General features: G+C 39.3%; 1 protein-coding gene across 1 annotated transcript in view; it reads left to right on the forward strand.

Annotated features, from left to right (window-relative positions):
- The first annotated feature begins 11356 nt into the window (after nt 1–11356).
- Nucleotides 11357–25921, forward strand: part of MAPK8IP2 (mitogen-activated protein kinase 8 interacting protein 2) — a 70941-nt gene continuing 56376 nt past the window's right edge. Inside the window, exons 1-2 of the mRNA XM_075208455.1 lie at nt 11357–11915; nt 23175–23280. Coding sequence (XP_075064556.1) covers nt 11851–11915; nt 23175–23280 — 171 coding nt within the window. The 5' untranslated portion in view covers nt 11357–11850. The remainder of the gene's footprint in view (nt 11916–23174; nt 23281–25921) is intronic.

Here is a 25921-nt window from a genome sequence, read left to right on the forward strand (position 1 = left end):
GCCATCCTAAATCTGCCTATCGACATTGCAATTTGGATACTTTCACCCAAAAGGGGCAATATTGCTTGATTATGGTTCCAAAGTAACCATCCTATACGATTAAATCTTATTGTCACTGGCTATATTATAGAGCTAGCTGCACAATGTGTTTGGCCAGCATTACTGATTAACATATTTGATCTTTTATTTACACTAGCTCTGTAGGTAGAACTTGCCTGATCTTCCTTTCCCCACCCCCTACACATATTGCAGGACATATGTTTACTGTCTGGCTCTACAGCAATTTAAGCATTAAATAATCACTTGACACAGTGCACATATGTGATGCATGTTTGAAAATGTTTAAGTATGGTTGGTTAAAAATGTTTTAACTATATAAAATAAATTTGACACTTATCCTGGTTGTCCATTTAGTACCAGGTTTGAACCCTGCAGGAGCAAGTGTAAGAGAAGGGGATCAGCAGTATTTAGGCACTGCAACTCTGATCCACATGTGAGGACATTCCTGTAGTGCTAGCGGGATTCTAATCTTTCCATTGTATTACACCAGGCCTGTCCAACCTGCAGCCCTCCAGGTGTTGTGAAACTACAAGCACCAGCATGTTTTGCCAGTAGACAACCTGTTGATAGCCTGAAGGGCATGCTGGGACTTGTAGTTTCACAACATCTGGAGGGCTGCAGGTTGGACAGGCCTGCATTACACCCTGGAACCAAACCACAGTCTAGTTCAAAGAGTTCTGGCTGTGGCAGCACTAGAATGGCTGTTCCAACACTCTTATGCTCCTGGAGCTATATCTGGCTTAGATGGGGGCACCAGACATTGGGGAGTCCTGGAAGTAGTTTGGTGCAGTAGACTTAAAATGAAATCACTCAGATTTAGTGGAGCCAGGGTGGAGAGAGAACTCAGTCCCTTCCCCCCTCCCCCCTTGTGCTGAAACTATGTGGACAGGGTGGAGGGGAGACTAATGTCCCCTTGCCCAGAGAACAATGTTATAAGTGAAACTATGCTCCAGGATGATTGTATATATAAAGGGCTGCACGGCCAAATGTAAAATGTGTGTATATCTACACATTTATCTAGGTGTATGCAACAGCAGCTTTAAGAGCTATTGATGAGCAGTAAACATTCTTAAGAACCTACTCTACTTCTGCAAGATGCCTATAAGCGTTTAAACCTGTGACCTACAGATTAAAGATCACACCCTCATCCATCCCTCAGCTGTCTTGTGTTGGACCCAGCTCACTTTGTCAAACTGCCTGCAACCCAGCAGTCCTGATGCTAAGTAAGTGTCCAGGAGGATCCAGCCACAGTCACCAGTAAAAGTTGTTGCAGCAGCTACACGCATAACCCAGACGAAAGTGGTTCCAGGTGCTTTTGTAGGAGCTTGAGGGTGGCAGCTATTTTTGTCCTACAACTAGGAGCATCACGGTGGTGTGCTGTTAACACTCGCAGTCAATTAGTGTCTGGTAGAAGACTAACGATAGTTTAATGATGGTAAAAGAAATTGTAAAAATTAACACTGCAACATGGTGGCAGAGTAATCCCATCCTGTCAAAGGTTTAGCTGGTGTACAGTGGTCGGATAATACTAAGCGGTTGTCTGAAGACCAATTTAAAAGCCAAGTTTACCCTATTTCCATAGATCCGTGAAGAGGGGAGGATCTCCTCGTTGAAATACTGTACATCTTGATACCCATCTGTCTCTCAATAACCCAGCTTTGATGTTCCTTTAAAATTTAAAGCGCCTTTGAGGTGTGTTGTCTGATAAGCTATCGCTTCTATTATTGGGTATATGTTTGGGAAATGGAGGAACCCATAGAGCATATTCAGAGAGCCACCGCTTCACATTGGAAGAGAATAGAGACCACTAAGATTTTTTAGCCTTGTTGAAGCACAGATTAAGCAGAAGACTTCTGATAAAAGCGTGCTAGAATTTTTCTGGTAGGCCAGAAGGTGCTGGTTCTGATCCAAATGTCAGATCAAACTCCATGTAGTCTCATCTGGACTGTGCACAACTGACACCAACTATGTAGTGTTTATATGGCGTTATGCAGCCTACTGTCGCTATCAAACATGATTAAGGTATATGAGGTTAGAATATGCTGCCTCAGCACTGGCTCCATGGGTTTGATTCTGACTATATAAATGTATGGTTTCCTCCCACATTCCAAAAGCATACTGAGATTGTAAACCCATGGGGCATAGGGACTGGTGTGAATTATTTAATTTTCTCTGGAAAATGTTGTGCAATATGGTAGCGCTACGTGAGTTGTTAGAACAGATTCCCACCCTATGCTTACCCATACAAAACATTCCCCCTAACTTTTTTCATACTCATACACTCAAACTTTTAAATTTTTCTCTGGATACTGGAAGATGTTTGACATTAAGAATTTTTACGTTATTTGCATTTGTACATCCATTTGTAATGTATCGAAATCCTGCTAGTTACACTGAATCCTAGAATGAAATATGCTGTTGTACTGAAAAGTTTTCCCCATCCTCCTCTCCTTGCAAAAATAAAAAAAGTTTACACACACATATATATATATATATATATATATATATATATATATATATATATATATATATATGTGTGTGTATGTGTAGGAATTACCAAATGAGGGACCCCTTACTCTGGTCTTAACAAGTTGCTGTTTTGTCACAACAACGCTGTAACATAATCATCAAATGTTCCACAGCTTCCTGTACACTAGCTAAACCTCCAGCCCTAACTATCATCCAGCTGCTATTCCGCATCGGAAAGCCCTGCTCACCAGATCCCGCAATCCTTTTATTTTCAACACGCCTCAGAATTCACACCCAGGTCATGCACCTGTGCGTAAAATCCTTCCTTAAATTAACAAGGTCCTTAACCCTGTCTGTACCTTTCCCTGGTGAATGGGTCCTATTCTGGTTATCAGATCATGAAAAATTACATTCTTTTCCACATACCTTTCCCCTTAGCTTTGCCATTCTTGGTGAAGCAGGTTCTTTTCCTTTTCCTTGCTAACTCTCCCTCTTCTGGCCTCATCAAATCGGCAGAATCACAGGCCCTGTGAAACGCATCGCTTCACATATATAGTAACCAGGTAAGGGGAACAGGTGCCATCGCCTGGGGTTTGTTTCTGCTGAGATTTAACTTCATTTTCACCAATGGTGATATATTTGCTTCAGCCTGGACACGATAATTTGTTAACTCTTGTTCTTCTTTTTGAGACGCACGCTCTTCTGCCTGTGCTGCATCGGCTAAGAAGGTCTCCGCACCTAACTTATTTATCATGCTAAATCTTTAACTTTTCATACAAGGCTCAGTAGTCTTGTATCACCTTCCAATATTTTTACCCTGGGATATGGTCTTAAATTTCTGTTGTATAACTGCGACTTCAAGCGCTTTCTGGCGATTTTCCTTTTCATTCTTCACTTTTGCTGCTTCTTTTACACTCTGATATTGATTTTGACTTGTATTCTGGGCTGCATTTACCTTTGCAATATCAGTTTTCAACTTTGCAACCTCTTCAGTGAGCTGCTCTGTTCAGGCCATCTTCCTCAAGCAACTTTTTTTTGACTGCAAAATCACACTTTTCTCCCCGAGTTCAGAGTTAGATTCTTGCAATGGCAATATATTTGTTTCAAGTTTCCATATCTTAGCTTGAAGTTGATGTAGGTCATGATTCAAGTTGTCTTTATGTTGTGCAATTGTCTTTGTGGTTAACGGAACTTTTTCACGCTCTATATTTGAACTATTTTGTAGCTTGTTTACTTCTCTCCCATGTGCTCTATTCGCTTCTGGTATCTTAAACATTCCACTTGTGTAACTTTAAATCTTGTTTCAGCAACTTGTTTTTCTTGTCTCACAGATCTGGGAATTTCTATGACTTGCTCCTGAAACTTTCCTTCCTCACTGAAACAGGCGTTGAGAGCTCCTTCTTGAACAGAGCTCACTATTTTACTGAGGGCTTCATGGCCTTGGTGCTTTTGCCTCTGGAACTTCTCAAGGGCTAACTGCTGCACCCTTGTGGCTGCCTGCTGCACCCTGGTAGCTTCTCGCGACTCTTTAACTGGGTTCGCCATGTTAGAGCACTGTAAGACACTCTTTTCCCCAAACCCAAATAAATGGTCATCTGGATCTCTCTCAGAAACAACATGTTTCGACTCGGCATATTGTAAAGGATCATACTCCATCACAGCTAAAATGTGCTCCAATTCCTGTTTTTTTGTCTCTCTCCAGTTTGAAACTTTGATACACCTATATTTTTCTGGTCTGAACACATTAGTTTTGCTTTTTCTTGCAATATGTAACTTGAAAAGCAGCCAATTTTATCTTCATATAGATGAAACACTTACCTTATAGAAAATCCATTTCACTTGACTTAGGAGGTGTGGCACTACAATTGCCCAGCATGCTTCCCAACAAACTTTTAAAGATTGAACTGTCTTGCTCTTTAACTTTGCACAGGTCCAAACCATACCCAAATTGTTGCAGATTCATACACTTTATTTCCTTAGCAAATATATATTTGGGTTTTCTTTCATAACCCCTTCTTTTCCAGTCTAACTGAACACATCTGCTTTACAGCAATTAACAAAACTTGGTCCATGAAAAACACTTGATTTCTTTGCAGAGCAGAACATTTTTTTAATTGCTGCTGAATGGTTTTGCAAACACATTTACTGTCCTCTGTTATTCTAACACAGAAATAACCACTTTACACTGACAAAATGTAACTCCTCTTAACTCATGTATGCAGCAAGCACTCTGTTTAAACATTACTTCATAGCAGGATTTGTCACTCACATCCACATGGTTCTCCTCTTTCCACATCTGCTGTGCACAAATAGCCCAGTTTTTAGTTGTTGTTATCAGGGCCGGATTAAGGGAATGGAGGCCCCTGGGCTAAGGGGGCCTCCATTCCTCCGTGAGGGCCCCTCCGTGATCCGAGCCGCAACCCCCCCCCCCCCCGCCCCCGGTGATCCGAGCCGCGCCCCCCCCCGGCACTTACCACCTCCTCCTCCTTCTCCGGCGCGCTGTACACTCTTTACTGAGGAGATCTCGTGAGAGTGAGACTCACGAGATCTCCTCAGTAAGGAGAATACAGCGCGCCGGGGAAGTACTGCAGTGAAAGTGCTCAGCAGCACCGATCGGGCTTTAAATATTTCTTGCACATGCAGACCTGCTTTCTGCAGGTTTCTCAAGGCTGCTGCTCTCAATATGCGCTGAGCTCATGCTCTCATTCTCCACCATATTGTAACCAGGTTAGGGGAAAAGATGCCATCCCCTGGGGTAGATGGTAGTGTACAGCAGCAGAGACAGAATTTTGGTACAACTGGCCTCAGCCAGTTATTAAGCAGGAAAAAACAAAGAAAACTCCAAAATAAACACCTTGCCTGTCCGAAACTAACTAAACACACAGAAATACCCTCTCTCAAGTGAGAGACCTTGGGCCTAAGTCAATAAGGAAAGTAAGGCAAAAAAAAAAGGAGTAAATGTTCTTCGGGCCAAACCATGTTACAATGCAAGGGGTGCAAATTAAGTTATTGTTTTGCACATAAGATAAATACTGGCTGTTTTTTTTTCATATAGCACACAAATATGTGATAGCTGTATTTGTACACTGAAATTTAAAGTTAATCTAGGACATGACCTATCCCAACTATAAATCTATCCCCACAGTTTAAATTTATCTCCCCCTCCAATGCAACATGGTTTTGCCCAGGTGCAAAGTTACTCCTTTTTTATGCTTTGCTCTCTTTAATGACTCAGGCCCCTTGTGTCCCACACACACATACAAAATACAGGACTTTATGATCACCATTTGCAGTGTCTCTCAGAAGGCATCCAACCTCCTCCCCAGGTCTGAGAGAGACTGACCCTGATCAGACATCCTTTTACACACCTTTCAGGTGCAACCTGTAATCAATCTGCTGCCAGACTGGCAAAACAGAAAACCCGGACTGTGCCTTGTAAATGGAGGCCACCATTCTCTCTCCATTTCGACCTCAGGGACCCTTACCATTTTTTTTCTAAAACTGAACATACTCTTTGGGAAACTTTTCCCAAAACACCAGCGATGTCCTTGGAGTTTAAAAGCATACAGACAGCCTGGGACATATATACCTGCCATTTACCACTTTCCCAGTGCTACTGTCACATTAATATATATATATATATATATATATATATATATATATATATATATATACACAAGTTAACCCGTACATGATACTCATGCATTCTAGTCAAATCAAGCTACTTAAGGTGTTAGAAAGGTTCTTGTCATGCATTTGGGGCTAGGCCAGGCCTCCTCAGGGGAAGAGTGTTACTTCCCGACGTAAGCGCCCTTTTTTAACGTAGTTTTGTCCACATGTCACCACCTCATTATTCTTCTCCATCACCTCATCCTTCATCCTTATCGTCACATCCTTAATCTTCATCGTCTTATTGTTCTAAAACCTCTCAATACACAACGTGTCTGCTAAACACCTTATCGCTGTGCTCAATCAGTCTTCCTTGAAGGGCAGTATTCATAACCTGCACTTTCACATCACTGCTTCTCCGTACTCGTGAAAATGCGACATACAATTGTCCATGACCAAACACAGGCTCTGGTAAATAAATACCCACACGGTCAAGTGTTTGACCCTGTGACTTGTTAATGGTCATAGCAAATGCCGCCGTCTTAGCTTAAACGGCAGTCCTGTTTTAGTTTGAGCCCTCAACTCGTAAATTTAGCCTTTACTACTCCTCCCACGGGGGGAAGGGGGGATGATGGAAGTTATAACGTTATACAAATAATGATACCACAAGCATGTAGAGTTGGTTTGCTGCTTACCAAGGGAACAGCTGGAGTCACTGACACAGTTAATTAGCAAGCCAGGACTAACCAATTTCTAAATTTCTACATGCACCATGCAGAAAATGGTGAGCATATGCCAGTTAGGCAGCCCAGGGCCATCTTTTCTATTGGGCACGATGGGCAGGTGCCCAGGGGCCCCGCGGACAAGGGGGCCCCATAGGCAGGGCTCTTAATTAGAATAAATAATCCTGCAAAAGAAAAAACCTGCAAAAAAAACCTTCAAGGGTCACTGAGCAAGTACATCTATCTTATCTCTATCTCTATATATCTATATCTATATCTCTATACATCTATATATATATATATATATATATTTATATATATATATATATGTAGGGGCCCCGGTGCACTGCTTTGCCCGGGGGCCCATAATGTTGTTAAGATGGCCCTGAGGCAGCCCACTTACCAGGTTGCAGCAGAAAGCAAAGAAAGTATATACAGGGTGTTACAGGAGATGCTGGAGCTAGGTGTTATACAGGCATCTTGGAATCCATGGGCATCCTCTGCTGTATTGGTCTTTAAAAAGGACAAGACTATGGGCTAGATTTACTAAGCTTCGGGTTTGAAAAAGTGGGGATGTTGCCTATAGCAACCAATCAGATTCTAGTTTTCACTTATTTAGTACCTTCTACAAAATGATAGCTAGAATCTGATTGGTTGCTATAGGCAACATCCCCACTTTTTCAAACCCGCAGCTTAGTAAATCTAGCCCTATGTCTTTTACTATCGCTGATTGAACGATGTGACACTACCCAGCAGTCCTAATCCTAACCAAGTAGTGGGATCCAGATTCACTAGCAAAGAGGTGGTGCAGCAGTGGCTACACACACCACCCAGAAGCAAGCGGCTGCAGGTGCCAGTGAAGGTATCTGGCAATGGCAGTGATTATTGCCCTACAGCTGGGGGCATCATGGTGGTGCACAGTTGGCAGTTAGTGAGTGTCTGGTGGCTAAGTAACCACAGGATATTGCTATAAGATATATAAGATCAAGTCAAATCTGTAAAAACAACTCCCCCCCCCCCCCCACACACACCCTTGGACAGGGTTGTGGAGTAGGTCCATACTGTCATACAAGATATTGGGGTGCTGCATGTCCTTTTTTTCACATCCTGTAAATCCTGCATTATGTTAAGAAGCCTGTGGGCAAAAACTGTGCTTTTTTCAGAAGGATAACTGATCCCTAGTACACCAGCATCACTCTAATATCTATATTCTGTCTACCTGAGAAAAAATGTAATGCAGCACAAGTGGATTAAAACTGCTTGTGTGCACTAGCACATAACACACAAAATAGATGCACTTGTAACAGTCACAGCAAGGTATAAGACTGGCACAAGATAGTTGTAATGATCTGATTGTAGTATAAGTGGGGCACCATATTTATATACTATACCTTATTGTTATTATATTTAGGTTTAGGTTAGGTACTTACGGCTTACTGCAGTGTTCACAATAGACATATTGATAGGAAGTTTTGTGTGCAAAGAATAAAATGGTTTCCCTCTGATCAAATCCTTCTCAAATACATTTAGTTCTGAAATTATCCAACAATTATTACATATTTGTCTGCACTTCTATCCCTATATGCAAACTATTTCACTTGCCAACTATGGCTCCTTGATTGTCCTAAAACAACCTATCTTGTTTAACTGGATAGCATTCAACAATTCTTGTGTAACTGATGCTTAAATTTAATAGTTGTTTAAGCCAAAGAGATACCACCTAGATTATGACTGCTTTGCTGCAGATATATAGCAAGGTATCTTTATTCGCACTTAATCATGACTTTTAGTCCATTTACTCAACCTGTCTCAGGCTTCTTAGGCTATAGCCTTCACTAACAGCTAATTAGTTGTGAAACAGTTACCGATAAGCAACTTCCAAAAGAAAATTTGAGAGTGTGTTAGCTCGCCACTGCCTGAAAATGCACCTTTGCTTAAATTCTACCAGTGTCTGGATCTGTTGAACAGATGTGACACTAATCTTCCATAAGGTATTCCATCAGCTGAATTTTAGTTGATAGTGGTTGAAAACAATTTCCAAGGTACAACCCCAGAATCTTCCATAAGTGTTCAATTAGGTAGAGATCTGGTCACAGGGACATCTTTGGCATATGGTTTTTAATATTTTCATGCTCAGCAGACTATTCAGTGAACACACATGTATTGTGGATGGGGGCATTGTTATCCTGGAACATTCTGTTCCTATTAGGATAAAAATGAATGAAGGTGATTGCTCAGAATGGCTTTGTAATCATTGAATTTAAGAGAATAAATTAACTTCGCCCGTGCCAAGTAAATGTATGCAACACCATACTAGAGCTTTCACATCCATTCACCATGGAAAACAATTGGCATGTGCCAAATATGTACTAGTCCAATCCTGATAAACCTGTGGCTCTCCCAGTCTTGTGAAACTACAAGCCCCAGCATGCTTTTCCAGTAGATAGCCAGTCGATGGTTGACAGGGTATACTGGGATTTGTAGTTTTGCAACGCCTGGAAAGCCACAGGTTTACCAGGTCTGTACTAGTCCATCTGTTGAGAATAAAGTAAAGTATGGATCCTCTTATCATTACTGTTGCCCCAATCAGTAGATTCTTATTTGTGTCGATTACACTATTCTATGCATAACAGAACTGCATTCATAGGTGTAATAAGGGTTTTGCTCTTCAACCCAACCATACCATCCTTTCTATCTGATGTGAAGGGGATCCAACTTTTTCCCATTGTACACACTTTGGTGTTTAACTGCGCAGCATATGTGCATAATAAGCTTGTCTGTATGTTTGTTGATGTGTCCTATAAAAAGATGTTATTCCAGTAGGGTGAAATTTTTGGTCAGGATCAGAGGATGTTATGAAAGTTGCTGATTTTATCGCATTTTCTCAGCACTGATTCAAGTTGTGGAATTACATCCAATGGAGTCGATCTGGGACTAGATACCAACTAGTGTATATATTATACAAATTTTCTTTTATAGATTTTATCCCTAATTTCCTCTCATATGAATATGTTTTATATAAAATTTGGATTCAGGTGTATCAGTTATTGCTTAACTGCATTAAAAGGGTCCTAAACCAGTTGCCTCTCTATGTGTATCCTATGCTAAATAAGGGCAATGGAAGTGAACTTTCATTAGTTCCTGTAATAAATAACATTCTGGATCTATTGCTCTCCAGTATTGGTTGGTTTCTTAGTAAAACTTTGTGGCTAAATACAGTTTTTCAACCTTTATTAACCAATCTGTGAGACAGGACTTTGTGCTGCAGAGAGCTGAATGGAGTAAGTAAAATCTAAATGAAAGTATCCTAAAAAGTATTAAGGTTATAATGGTACAAGTTTATAGGTCAAAGTGTGCTCAATACCGTAGTTAAATAATAGCATGAGCTTGTTGGCAGGCACTGCTGAACACCATAGGTATAAACTGTTCTTTCTGACATTATGTAAAGTACTAAATTATCTATGTGCATTTGAGAATATTATTATCACCATCCCTTCTCTTTGAGCTGATTGTGCTCAATTTACCAGAATGAAGGTCTTTCTTGAACCGTACAGTGCTACAAGCTACTGTATGAAAGGTCATGAAGCATTTTCTATGTACTGCAGTACCATTAAGGCTTTCCTAGTATCAGTTATGCTGCAGCAGCATTGCACTCCTAATACAGAGCACTCCAAAGATAACTTATAAATAATTTGTGGTAATATAATAATACAAACATAGAAACGATAACTTGAAGTATGTGAAATCAATTGTGGAAGCCCTAGTTACGGCCCTGGCATTCAGCATAGCTTAATGTAACCGAACCACTATGTGGGAAGAAACATTAATTCTGACTATTAGTCACATATAATGCAGTATTTGTAATGTTGGGTGGAAATCGTTGCATTTCCCAGAACGCCCGTTGTGTTCATACTTATGCCCCGAAATGTGGAGGTTCTGTCAATGTTGGTGAAACTACTCTGCTCAAGGCAGTAGACACGAATAAATGTCATGACACTAATGGGAAAATACTTTAGCACGTTTGTATTTTGCTTTGTCTTTAAAAATACCAGCTCGATTGGAGGATCTAAAAACGCAGTTTTTTACTAATGCACAACAATAATAGAGACATGATTTCATAACATTAAATGCAGGAGGTCACAGTCTGATTTCACTCAACAGCTGTTTCGTGGCCTGTATTATAGATGACATATTTTAAATCCATTTGCCGTAAAAATCCCAGAATGTGAGATTAACTGTGATGAGGATTTAATAATAAATGTGAAGTCAGTGTGTTTCATTGTTTCAACGTGCCAATCATATTTTCTGTGTATTTGGTATTTTGCTGCGAGGATATACAGCAGTAATAAGCATGGAAAATGGCAAAATGTGGAATATTGAGTAATGCTGCTTGTATTGCGCCAGAACCACAGATTTCACGTTCAGCACCACAGACTGGACAGCGCATCTGTACTACGTTTGTTGTTGCCGTCTACTGTACCAGATACTGCTATACCCTTGCATGCTACCTATCTGTCCTTTCTCCATCCTTTCTTACGGTGCTTCCTATACAACAACCCACCCTCTCTTCTCCCTCCCTCCCCCTCCCCCAGTCTGTGTATTGGTTACTAGCTTGTGCAGTCTCTCCTGGATGTGACTGCATCAAGCTGCAGCAACCCCTCTGAATCCGAGTAAAAGCCAGTAGACAGACACAGGCGGATAAGAGACTGACCCTGAAGTCAGAAGAGAAGAGCAGAAGGGAGGAGGGGAGATTCTCCATGTAAAAGATGTTTGTCTATCTCCACTGACTGTTCTGCTGAGCTGTCACTGGGCGCTGTCCCCAGGACTGTCACCCGCTGTCTCAGGGAACTGTATCTTGCAGTCTCTTTCTTTGTATAAGAGCTTGTCTCATCCTGTGGCTGGAGCTATCCTCTGGACTATCATATTCTCCCTGTCCCCAGGGTGTGTCTGTGTATGATCCGCTTTCCATCCATCTACTCTCTAGCTGAAGATGGCGGATCGAGCTGAGATGTTTTCCCTCTCCACCTTCCACTCCCTCTCCCCCCCGGGCTGCAGGTGAGAACCAGGTTGCATGTCGTGATTCTACGTGGGGTTGGGTTTAGGTGTCGTTCAGTTGTCATGCATGATCTGCTGATATCTGGGCACAAACACAAAATTATGTCAAGACATCAGCTACATATAACAGCCATGTAACACGTGCCGTGGACCTGAACAGAGGTTTTGGGGGTGAACTCGCATCATGTGACAAGTCCTGTCTTACGCTGAGTTTTCCATATTATAAAATGCACTGGGACCTGTGTTAAGCATCTTAATTAATTGCAACATCTATAACAACATCCATATTGCATCAACAGATACATTACTTTGTATCTGCAGTCTGCAGTGGTCCATTATATTCCAGGAAAAATATCCACATATACTTTTTCTAATAAAATAAAGCCACACATGTAGACCAATATGATTAAAAACAAAAATTATAACAGTAAGGCAGGCCTGAATCACAACATGTGTTATGTGCATACAGCAATAGTCACATTGCAGCATTGCTGTACAGTTTAATTGTCATTTTTTCCGTAAGCATTTGCTAGTTCTACATAATCATCATCAGCACTGCCATTTTACAGACACATATTTCATATATACAAACTAAAGTCAATAGCTACTACAAAAAAATCACTACCATCTATACACCATACAACACTTTTCAGAAGGAAGCATCTGCCATAGTGCCATTATCCATGAATAATAAAGAACAGAGTAGGTATAAACTCTTCACTTATTCAAATGACAAATCCTGCATAATGCTGTAAAGTTGTACTGTTCTATGCAAGAATGAGGAACATCAATAACAGATAGTACTCAGAATTTATACAGCATTGCAGTACTGATCTATGTAGAATGTTTTGCCTGTAAACACAGCAACAACACTCTTTGTATAAGGGGGAAACACAACAAACTGCATTGAGAGTTCCCTTCAATAATTGTGAGATAAGTCATCAGCAGATACTAGAAGGGTACATATGTATGTACATATGTATGTATGTATGTATGTATGTATGTGCTGATACCAAATAAATAGTACTAAGTTCCTATTACCATAATGAATTTCTGTATAGACAATAACATCTGTCTATACACACTCTTACTAGGTATTCCACTACACAGGGCCAGACTACATAGGAAAGCCCATTACTAAGTGAAAAGTAAATATATTAAATATTACGCATAGACATAAAATAGTAAGATGCTTAGGATACAGTATTCACACTTTAATAGGAAATAATTTAATTGTTACCATATTGTCTTTGTGTCTGGTGCGCCACTTAGATATTGGAGAGTACTAGAGGAAGGAAAAATGCACATAGGCTAATACACAAAGTGAACCTTTTAGTTAAGCAAGTAAGTAGATTAAGTTGCACTGTGATATATTGCTACCAAGGCAATGCAGAGTTATAATACTTTACTTGCTTATATCCTGCCATTGTGAATGCAAGCTTTTTTATTTACTTGTGTAATAAAACAAAAACAGGGTCTATATGCCATCTTCCTTTCTTTGGCGCGTTCCAATGACCTCACTGGTATCCCTAGAAGGCGCAGCTGGAGATCATACTCACAAGCCTGATTACTGATTTGATTTTCTGACTGCTAGCTCGTCACTGCCACTGGAGCAAGTTCAGTGGCTGATTATAATGTCTTCCAGTAACTCTGATTTGCATTGCAGAAGGAATGGTTTAAAAGTAGAATATTGCTTTTACCATAAGGAGTATGTGCAAATGTTCTTCACACTTTTGAATTGTGGTCTGGGCAGTGTTTGAGACACTGAAGATTATTAAACATCAAATATATGTGTTCTGTTTATTGAAATAACCATTCTTCAAAGTAACTGAGCTGTTGGATTTATGATTTAATAGGAACAATTGGAAAAGTCTATTTTCTTTTTATATATAAATCATGAAGGTTATATTCCACGTTACACGAGTACCAACTGAATTGCTAATCTCTGGTAGTATCTTTTATTGATAAGCTCTAAGAGGCTCTCTGAGGAATAAAATCAGCTGAGAGAAAAGCTCAGAGTATGAAGTTCCATTTACATTCCTTGATCCTTTCCTACTCCCTGATTTTATATTGGTTATTTATTGCACTTAGGAACACATCCATCATCTATAAATAGCAAATATGAGAAACGCAGAGCTAATTTGTATATTGTGTGTCATTTATAATTGTAAAGAGAATGGAAAATGTCTGTGGTTGATTTAATGAAACTCCTGGTTGTTATGGATGCAGAATTATGCAATTAGGTACTTTTGGTGATTGACATATACAATTCTGAAAACCAGTCATTCAGAAGGTTTGAAAAATCAGAAAGGAGAAAAATATAATTGTTGTTTCACAATGTTAATGTATGTCACTTACACAGACAGAAACTTCAGTTACTATAAATAGCACTGCTTATAAGGTGTCTAGGGTAACTCAGTATGTATATTCTAAGCATGACGGTCCAAATTACAGGAAAAAAAATCATTATTTGGAAAAATCCAAAGTACCAAGCGTTCTAGAGAATGGTGTGTATATATATATATATATATATATATATATACATAAATATACATATACACACACACACACACACACACACAGTGGCCACTTTATTTGGCACGCAACTCAATGCATATAGACATGGTCAAACACCAGAGTGGGGAACAAATGTGAATTAAGTGACTTTGGCCATTGAATGATTGTTGGTGTTAGACGGGGTGGTTTGGGCATCTCAGAAACTGCTGACAACTCTCAATTTCTGCTGTGACATGCGGATAGGGTTAGAATTGGCATAAACCACATGAATCCATGAATCCACCTGCCTTGTGTCAGTGGTGCAGGCTGTTGGTGCAATGGTGGGAATGTTTTCTTGGCACACATTAGGTCCCCTAATACCAATTGAGCATCATTTCAATGCTACAGACTACCTGAGTATTGCTGATGACCATGTGCATTCTATGGCCACATACTACCCATCTTCTAATAGCTGCTTCCAGCAGGATAACATGTCATGTCACAAATCCCACATCTTCCCAAGATGGCTCTATCAACATGACAATGAGTTCAGTGTACTCCAAGGGCCGCCACAATCACAAGATCTCAGTCCAATAGAGCAGCTTTTGGATGTGGCTGAAAAGAAGATTTACAGTATGAATGAGCAGCCGACAAATCTGCAGCAACTATGTAATGCTATCATGTCGACACGAAGCCGAATCTCTAAGGAATGTTTCCAGCACCTTGTTTTATCCATGCAGCAAATAATTAAATCTGTTCTGTGATCAAAGAGGGGTCCTACTAGAAAGGTGTACCTAATAAAGGGGTCTCTCATCCGTTATCATAGCTGATAACTTCTGCATGCTGTATCGAGCCTTAGCATGGTGGATGGCCTGGACCAGCCTTACATTGCTGTAATGTTATGTGGCTTATATGAGGCATACAGTGGGAATGTCAGAGCCAAAGGTGTCACCGCTCAACAATGTGGAACATAAATACCATGTTTTTGAAAAACATATAATTGTATATATCATATATTAAGTATATAATATATATATAGTAATACTCTACTAAATTTCCATATGTTTATATATTATATTTTATGAGAACATGAAATAGGAACCTCTAAACCTAGCATATAAAATGGAATTATATAAAAGAGCTACTACTAGAAAATATAAATAAATAAATACAGTATGTAAAATGTTAGTTTATCAGAACAAAGATATCTTAGATACCATTATGATTGGTAGTAGGTTACTTGGCTGCTATCAAAATTGACCCTAGTCTGTCTCTGTCTGTCTGTACAGCGCTGCAGAATCAGTGGCGCTATATAAATAAATGGTGATGATGATGATGATGATGATTGTGAAGGATACTTACCTGTTCAGAGTGGGGTTTCTGTCAGTAATCCCATTGAAGAACACTATAACCAGCTTGTTTAGCCACCTTTTGCAGGAAATGGTTGAGAACATAGAAACATAAAATTTGATGACAGATGAGAACCACTTGGCCCATCCAATCTGCTCATTTTTTAACCTATGGTACCCGCAGACCCTAGTTGATCCTTTATTCTTTGCAAGGATATCCTGATGTCTATCCCAAGCAAGTTTAAATTGTGCTACTATATTAGTCTCTACCACCTCTGATGGGAGGCTATTCCACTTATCCACCATCCTATCTGTGAAGTAGTTTGTCCTCAAATTCCCTCTGAATCTACTTCCCTCCAGTGTCAGTGCATGTCCTCGTCTTCTAAAACTTCTCTTCCTTGTGAAGAATGTTTCCCTCCTGTACCATGTTAAAACTCTTGATATATTTGAAAGTTTCTATCATGTCCCCCCTTTCCCTTCTCTGCTCCAAACTATACATATTAAGATCTTTTAGTCTTTCCAAGTAAATTTTGTGATGTAGGCCATGCACCATTTTAGTTGCCCTTCTTTGTACAGTTTCTAATGTGTTTATGGCCTCCAGAATTGAACACAGTATTCTAGATGAGGCCGTATCAATGACCTATACAGTGGCATTATTACTTCTTTTTTCTGCTACTGATTCCTCTCCCTATGTAGCCAAGTATCTGACTTGCCTTTCTCATTGATTACCTGCCTTTAAGTCACCTGAAATAGGTGACTTAAATAGATCCCTTTTCTCCTCAGTGTCACACCTGAGGATCTGTCTATACCCAGACTGGGTTGTGTCTCTGGTGCTGGGCTGGTGACTAGGTGGACAAAGCTGGGTGGTCTGATAATGTTCCTCTGCATGTAGTGAATGGACTGGTGCAGATGGTAATTACACTAGCAGAGGAGAGCAAACAGGAACTGGATTACTGGACTGGACTGGAACCGGAATGCTGAAAGAGGATTGCTGGAACCGGAATGCTGGAACCAGAATGCTGGAAGAGGATTGCTGGAATTGGAATGGAGCCAGAATGCAGACTGAACTGTCAGAGCTGGATAAATAGCAAGACTGCAAACTGCTGGGAACCAGAATAGGCGTCTGAAATACAACGTTACACTGGCAACAGGTAAGGGCTCCAGGAAGTCCTTTTATAGTTGTTGTTGTTGATTCCTGATTGGAGACTGCAATCAGCTGGGCAGAAGCAGCACTCTGAGTTGCTGAGATGGGTCAGGTGACTATATCCAAATGGCAGCTCCAATAGACTTGTTTTGGAGAGAATCTGAAAGGGAAGCTGTAATCACCTGTTTGGCTGAAAGGGATCATGTGACTGAATCCAAGATGGCCACACCTATACTCTGATTCTGGAGGGATCTTTGGAGTGGAGACAGACTGGACAGCTTCTTACACAGAGGTCTGAAACCAGCGGAGCCTGAGGACCGCAGGGAGAACCTGAAAAGTCAGTGAATAGGTAAGTGACAGAACCTGAGAGCCTGGTGTGTGACACTCTGTAGTTTTCATTATAGTGCCATTAATACTATATTAAGCCTTTGGTTTTTTGAGACCCAAGTGCGTGAGTTTACATTTTTGTCATTGAACTATAGTTACCACCCTCTTGACCATTCCGCTAGTCTACTTAGATCATCAGTCATTCATTTTACCCCTACTGGTGTGTCTTCCCTGTTGCATATCTTTGTGTCATCTGCAAAAAGGCATACTTTCCCTTCAATACCATTTGCACCCTATAAACATACTAAAAAGCACTGGTCCAGGTACAGATCAATGGAGTACTCCACTGGTAACCTTTCCCTCCTGTGAATGCACTCCATATACTATAACTCTCTATTTTCTATTCTGGATTTCGGGTTATTGCAGTCTGCGATGTGGGACAGTGTCAAAAGCCTTACTAAAATCTGTACAAGCTACATCTGTGCCCCCCTTGATCTATTACTTTAGTCACCCAATAAAAAAAGTCGGTAAGATTTGTTTGACATATTCTCCTCCTAGTAAATCCATGCTGTTTGGGATCCTGTACGTTACTGGATTTGAAATACTCTACAACTCTTTCCAAATAGTAACTTAGGCAAAGTGGAAGAACCTGAAAGCAGTGAAGGAAAGGACAGAGAACAATAACTTTTTTCCCACCTGAACAACAAATTAAAATAGAATGTAAAATATCTCAAGTTCTGTCAAGGTATGGCAAGTTTTACATTTATCTGTGAATGGTATTAGCAGCTCTTTTCTATGAGGCAATTTATATTTTAGGTTTAGCTTTCCTGTAGGAACTGATAATAGTTTTAATTTAACATAAGAAATGGTTGGTGCATATTAGAGCTAAAGATTTCATGGATTTAATGTCCTAGTTAACAAAAAGTAATTCCTTGGCTCCTGTCTGGTGATCCTGAAATCTTAGTTTTGCCTTAATTCAGATATATAACCCAAAAGTGGTACACTATACAAAGGAATGTCATCAGGGCCGGATTTACCGCTAGGCAACCTAGGCACCAGCCTAGGGCCTAGCGGCTCTCAGGGGGCCCAGAAGGGGGGGACAACAGAAAATCTAAAATAAAAAAATAAAATAAAAATAAATAAATTGTGGCCCCTCCCCCGACTCGCGGCACCCCCCAGCGACTCATACTTTTATTTTATTTTTTTATTTTATATTTTCTGTTTTTTTCCGAATTTGGGTGACTGTTTCACTTAGGACAGTTGGGAGGTATGTCCCGCTTCACCGTGTACTGCTTGTGAAGGCAGAACTGTGTGCACCTAAGAGTAGTGCACACAGTATTGCCTGTGTATGTGTCTAAAAGGATAACCATGTTACATCATAGGGGGCTAACCTGTCTAAAGTGCCAAGGCCCCCTAGATCCTTAATCCAGCTCTGGGCCTGGGCATAAAAATATATATATGGATTAAGCAACACTAAAATAGTCTCTTTTTATATAGCTAAATATATATTGTACCAAAAACCACCCTTTAAGGATGGGCCGCTACTTATGGGCTTGCCTGTGTGCTTGCCCCCCGGGCTCAAGTGTGCCAGCCCTCCCCTGCGTGTGGCCACTGTGTGTGTGTGTATTATGTGTGTGTGAGGGGCCACTGTGTGTGTGTGTATTATGTGTGTGTGAGGGGCCACTGTGTGTGTGAGGGGCCACTGTGTGTGTATTATGTGTGTGTGAGGGGCCACTGTGTGTATGAAGGGGGGGGGGGGGGGCAAACCAATATCTTGCCTAGGGCCCCATGAGGTCTAAATCCGGCTCTGAATATCATGTAAGTGAGGAATGGTTTACAGGCTAGAAGATTAATAGCATAATACAATAATATTTTTTTGTCAAAACACACATATGTAGGACTTCTCTGTATAGATTTCAGTTTGTTAAGTACCCACCACACTGTGCTTACCCATGAAAGGATGTGTAAGTTCATGAGTTGACTTTAGAACAGCCTGGAAAACTGTGAGGTGTGGTGGTTTGATGAAATCCCATTGTCTTCCCTCTCACTTTAGTGGAGTGTAAACGGTCACCTCTCAATAGCTGAAAAATGTTGATGTAAAAAAACTATGACATTTTTTCGGAGGACATGTAAGACAAAGGGTCCAAAAAGGTTCCTGTGTGTTGCAGCGCAAATAAAGCCCTTGGTGTAAGGGACAGCTACTTAATACTCCCATGATCACCAGATCTGCTGATTACCCAAATCATCTCAAACTGTAACTGTGCCATCTTTCTATCCTTTCTTATATATATTATGGCCAGTGAATTTCTGTGTTTGTTGGCTTTCTATATTACTCAGTAGCTCTGTGCAGAACTAAGCCATATGCTTTGTGTAATCAGTTAATCTGCAACATTTTTCTTGTTTAAGCTACCATTAACGAAATGACACAGTTGTTTTAATGAGAAAATAATAGTCATTGCACAAATCAAGACAATAGCTCCTTCTGAAAGTAACACAGTACACTACAGAAGTCAGAGATCTCATAAATGAATGACCCTTAAAATCTTATCTATAGTAATAAACACATTCAAAAAGCATACTGGTAGTACAAATATATTAATAAAAATGAATTTTAACCTAACCTAATATGGAATATATATCTCTTGTAATGTAGCAGTATGTTGTCCTATTATTTAAAAAAAGACATAGTTTGGCAAAATTTAAGGAACAGTGTAAAAATAAAAAAAAGTGTATAAATATAGAAGTGATCCACATTTCTAAAAGTGTAGAACCATATTTTCTAAATGCACCCAAACATGTACTTTAGGATTAAAAGTGTGTAAACAGCATAGATTGCAGTTGCACTACTTACTTTTGCACTGCAAAGTCACACCCCACAGCATAAGTGTAAATGAAAGGGCTTGAAAAAACAAATTTGGATTTTGTTGTTTGACCTATACAAATATGGAGAAATACTGAAGAAAAATAAAATCATGTCAAAATATTGTGCCACAAATGTGTAAGTAGACAAGCCATAGATCATTGAATTTAAACACAATGTTAATGCTTACAATCTAATGCTCTATATAGAAATTGATTTAAATAGGTTTGAAAAAAATTGCAGATCAAGTATAGAACGTAATATCAAAAGACAACAGTAAATAAGAAAATATGTAATGTAATATAGTGGATGAAAACATCAATTGATAATCTAGAAAATCATATAGTACTAGTTAAAAGCCTGTCAAAATGACGTAAAAAATATGAGAGTTAATTGAATGTACATGCTGTCCTTTCATTAAGTGCTCAATAACAGGGACAGACATTATTGCACCCAATTTCACTTTACCTTGTGGCAGCATTGATTGAATAGTTTGTCAGATGGCTGTTCAGATGCAAAATGCTTAGAGTGGCAAAATTCACAAATACTTTTTATGGGACCACAGTTATGAGCATTAATATTTGTTTCATCAAAGTTACTGACATCAAGATTGGCCTGGCACCTTGGTCACTGACATTGTAGACGTTGACGTGATATTACCTCTGTCCTGTTCGCTCTTCAATTATTTTCTCTGTGAAGAGCAGCTTGTTGAGGAGACATATTTACATAGCGATGACAATTATGTTCGTGTTGTCTTTGGTCATCAGTCATAGTTTGTCGTCGGGCTTTATCTCGCTCCGCCCTTCGTCTTTTTGCTGCTTCCTGCTGCACAGTTACTACCATGGCAAACATTTGCTTTTTAAGTGGCATCGCAGTTACACTTTGTTGTTTAAATTAATTAGTATATTCCTATTACTTTAACATTAAGTGCAAATAAAATGAATATGGATATAAAATCAAGTCAATTTGGAATATCAAAGGTCGTTAAAAATGGTAACTGCAGCACAAACAACCTAAATAAACCAACCAACAAAAGCTCATGGAAAGAGGAAAATCTAGTCAGTAGGAATAGTCAAGTACACAAGAGTTATTTGTAAACATTTTACAAAATTTGTTTGTGTGTGTGTTTATAAAGGTGAGGAGCAGCGTTAGCCATATATATATATATATATATATATATATATATATATATATATATTATATCCAGTGAGAAATAACATTTTGTAATATTTTTGTAATATTCAAGTGAAGATAAAGGGCTAGATTTACTAAGAATCGAGTTTGGTGGTGGTTTGAAACCGCCACCCATCGCTGGCGGTTTAGTGGTCCAACCCGCAGCTTTTACTATAGGGCGGCTTGAGGCTTCAATTTAAAATGACTGGCAATGTATGGCGGATTGAAAAAGCTAAACCACCAGCGGTTTGGATGAAACCGCCATCAAAACTGCGATTACGCGTAGCCACATGGGTCCCGGTACCGCAACATCATGGATATGGGGTGCGCACAGAAATCCGCTATATTGCGGTACCGTAATGATGCTTTATACGCGCAGACCGCACGTAATCGCGGTCACAAATTGCAATTCAATACCCCCCAAAGAGTGCACATGAGAGACCGAGTTTAGAAATAGTAGAGGACTGTAATGATTTATACCACTGGATTGAGGGGGTTTGTAATTTGGAGCTGGTGGCCACTGTTTGACAGAAATTGGTATTTATAGTGAGAAATTTGCCTTGATGTACGCTAGGTGGATGCACACCCAAGGCTAAGAAGTCCTCTGAGTTTTTTCACAGTTGTTACCTAATTGTTCACTTTTTATATTTGTTGTTTGTTTGCTGTTTTGTCTATAAGATCATATAGTACTTACTTTCCCTGTACATAAATTGATGAAGTAGTGTCAAGTACAGTGCTATGGGAATATTACAGTGAGTGACATCGTCTGTTATAAAAACAAGACAGGTATTTGCCTAATTGACCTACTCTGCATAATTGGTTTGACCTTTACAGATATTATTATATACACAGCTATTGTTGGAGGAACCTCAGAGCTGGAATGAGTGGAAAAAAGAAGTATTAATTCCTTGGAGAATATTTTGATGATATGCAGAATATTTTTTGTGGTCTTGAGTAAGGCATATAGAAGCGATTGTTGACTGCACTGAAATAGAAGTTTAGGACATGATGTTTAGGACATTGATTGAAAGGTTTTCTGTGAGTTGAGGGATCAAGTTGTTATGAGGCTGAAAAAGCAGATGAAGTTGCATAGATTAGTGTCTAAAACTGTCCACAGTGCTACAAAATACTAGTTATGACCATCTACGTTACAATTTACTGGGGTCATTTTTGTCACACAATGTAAGTACAGTATGGTGCAATAGCCAGTTTCCTATTTGTGATATCATCACACTTATAATGAACATGTGGCAATGATAATTTTACTTACAACATTAAAAAATGAGGAAACAAATGAAGGAAAAATAAGTTGGACAATGCAAACATTAAAATACAGTTGATTTAATAAGGAGAATACCGGTAGAGATACACACTTAATAAAGGGATACAGGTAGGCAGTTCTTAAACATGACTTTGTATTTGGTGATTGAATCGCATAGGAGAGTCACAAGTTGACCTTGAAATAATAATTTTATCATCTGTTTTAGATACCAGGGGGTAAATGTATCAAGCTGAGAGTTTTTTGGCGGGTTTGAAAAACCAATCAGATTTTAGCTACATCCTAATAAATGATAGCTAGAATCTGATTGGTTGCTATAGGCAACATCTCCACTTTTCAAATCCGCCGGAAAACTCTCAGCTTGATACATTTACCCTCAGATAGCTTTATGTGTGTCAATTTGTTCATGCAAATCTATGTACTTTGCTAAAATATATACATTATTTAATCATATAATTCAAAATCCTGATCCCTGAAAGATACCTATTTTTTAAACAAGTTCCAGCCTTTACCTGTACAAATTGTACTTGCCTGTCTGAACACCTGGTGAGCTCTCTCCTGCTACACACTCTCACTACACAACATCCTGACTTATGACCCTGATGTTGTCATTGCTCTCCTTGCATATTAGGCCATCGCAAGACATCAGTTTGGAGGAATTTGATGATGAAGATTTATCAGAAATTACAGATGACTGTGGAATTGGACTGAACTATGACTCAGACCACTGTGAGAAGGTAACAGTGTAACACTATGTTAATATACTCTACACAGTGATGTAATCACTGATGGTAAAATGCAGTGCACCGCAATTTAGTACAAGTTTGCTGAACATAATATATAAGATAGTAAAAGATAATTTTTATAAGAAAATAACCAATTGCATGATAATACACCGTACAATGTAAAATTACAGTTTTTCATGTTCAATTAAATATTAATATTAATTGTGTAAGCACAAACCTCCATCCTTCTTATTGTGTCTTCAGATTAAAACTACTGAGTTCTGGCAAGTGCCATGAGATAGCTGCAACTGCGTTAGGCTTTTTGTTATTAAGGAATCCTTCTCCTCCTGTAGTTATCTGTGTATCCATTAAGGCCCGTCGTGTCATAAATCCATTTAGTACAAGCAGTGAAGCTATGGCTACCAGGTGGGGGAGTTGGATAGTTGTACATGTTCATCTCTATATTCTGAGGATAGTGAAACAACATTCTACTTTGTTAAATTATACCAAACTAACTAAAGTATAACTTAGGAAGCATAGCAAAGTCACGTGACATCAGAAACACCTGATCCAGTTGCTAAAAACCGTCTGTTGGAAAAGTACCAGGGCAGTTTTTCTTATTGATTGAATTCCGACATTCATCAAATCACTAATGTTGTTTACAGCTCTATAAGCCCAAAGTTATCTTAGGTCAGTGGGTTATTACGCAAAGGTGTCTATAATGTTGTTAGGTAAAAGGCTTGTAAGGGTATTTTTAAGATGTATAACCAGGGAAAAAGTAGAGGAAAGGAAAGTGCTCATGGCTTCCTAATTATGCTTCTGCTAGTTCTGTAGGTTTTGCCTACATTGCAGTGTGATGAGTATATACAGCTACAGTTTGTCAAGGTCACCTAGCTGTATCACATTTTTAAAGCTACTATTAATTGCTATAGTGACAGTGAGTTGATACCAGACCAGAGAGTATGTTTTAAATTAATTAGCTTCAAACTTCTTTCTTTAAGAAACTAGAATCCATTTTTTGCATGAGTAGATTATCGTAATCAGCTTACTACAAGCAGTGATTAAAGGACTTGGAATATTATAATAGAAAATTCTCAGTCATAATTTTAATCTGATTTCTACAATTAAGTACTACTGACTTTAGATACATATTTAACAAAATGCCATTTCCATTGCTGTCAAACTTTAATTCACAGGAGTTTAGCGCTCCTATGTTTTGCTGTTCCCATGGCAGTCCATTTGTTATACTACAAATTTTTAACTCTTGATTTTTCCATAACTTAATTTCTTGTTGCAAACAGGATTATTGGGAATATAACCAAATACCCGTTTTGATTTATGTGGCAACCAAAATTAAGCATAAGGGTAGATTTTATGGCCATATCAAATGTGGGTCTCCCAGTTTTGCATTTCATAATTAAAGGAACCTATGCAAATTTTAGCTTCATAATACAACTGGGCATGTGTTCATCCCTGATATCATGCATAATTGATGGATGCATATTCAAAGATGTATGGCTTCATGTAAATTATATCTGTACAATTATTGTACAGTCATGCTTTGACTTTAGTTAGGAACACATATATTATAATGTATAACATACATGGATAATAAGGAATAAAAAGTACACAATGGAGTTCTACACTCTTTATACAGTGCTCACCATGTAACATCATTTTTGATCACTGAACTATTTAATGACCTCCAATATCTGTACATTTTACTCTAAGAGGTATATACATGAATTGCTCTAGTTGTGCCTTGGGAGCCAAAGCAGTTACGTTACTGTATCACTGTATCACACACAGTCCAATTAAGACAATGAATATGTAGAGCAACTAAAACAAAGTGCCATATGTATGGCTTGTTGGGGATTGCCCAAGAAGTCACAACAGGAAAATCCATGCCATGTATGTATGTATGTATGTATGTATGTATGTATGTATGTATGTATGTATGTGTGTGTGTGTGTGTATATATATATATATATATATATATATATTGCACTTTATATGCATATAGATTTTCTAGTCTACAACTGTCTAGTTTTTGTGAGCCTGTACTCACTATAACCTCACTGTAACTCACTGTGTCCTGTTCTTAGCTGACAGAAGTGGATACCAATGTGGTCTCCTGCTACTGTAGCCCATCCACTTCAAGGTTCATAGTACTGTGCATTCAGAGATGCTCTTATGCATACCAGTGTTGTAATGCATGGTTGTTTGAGTTAAGAGCAGTGGGGAAGACACAGTAAAGACGAAATGGTAGCAAAGAGGCTTGGGGGTTTATTGAACAGGAGGAGATGACAAATGTGAAATAGGTTTGTTTGGCAAAAGAGAGGGCAGAATAGTAGGAGGAAAGCAACAGAAAGTGAGGCTTTGCAAAAAGTGACAGTGGCGTTGGGCCATGATAGGGAAGAAATGGGAGCGAGAAAGGGATCGAGGGAGGACACATAGATGATGGGGTCAATGCTGTTGATGGGACGCTGCGTGCAAGTGACTTTGGGTGGGAGAGGGGGAGCAAGGGATAAAGAAAAGGTAAAGGAAAGGAGAGTGGGAAGTGGGAAGACAGAAGACAGAAGTGAAGTTGTTGGATTTGTCACAGAGATGGGAGAACACTAGGTCCAGGGAGTGACCATCACGGTGGGTGGCG

Source organism: Mixophyes fleayi, chromosome 4, assembly GCF_038048845.1.
Source record: "Mixophyes fleayi isolate aMixFle1 chromosome 4, aMixFle1.hap1, whole genome shotgun sequence".
Lineage (NCBI taxonomy): Eukaryota > Metazoa > Chordata > Amphibia > Anura > Limnodynastidae > Mixophyes > Mixophyes fleayi.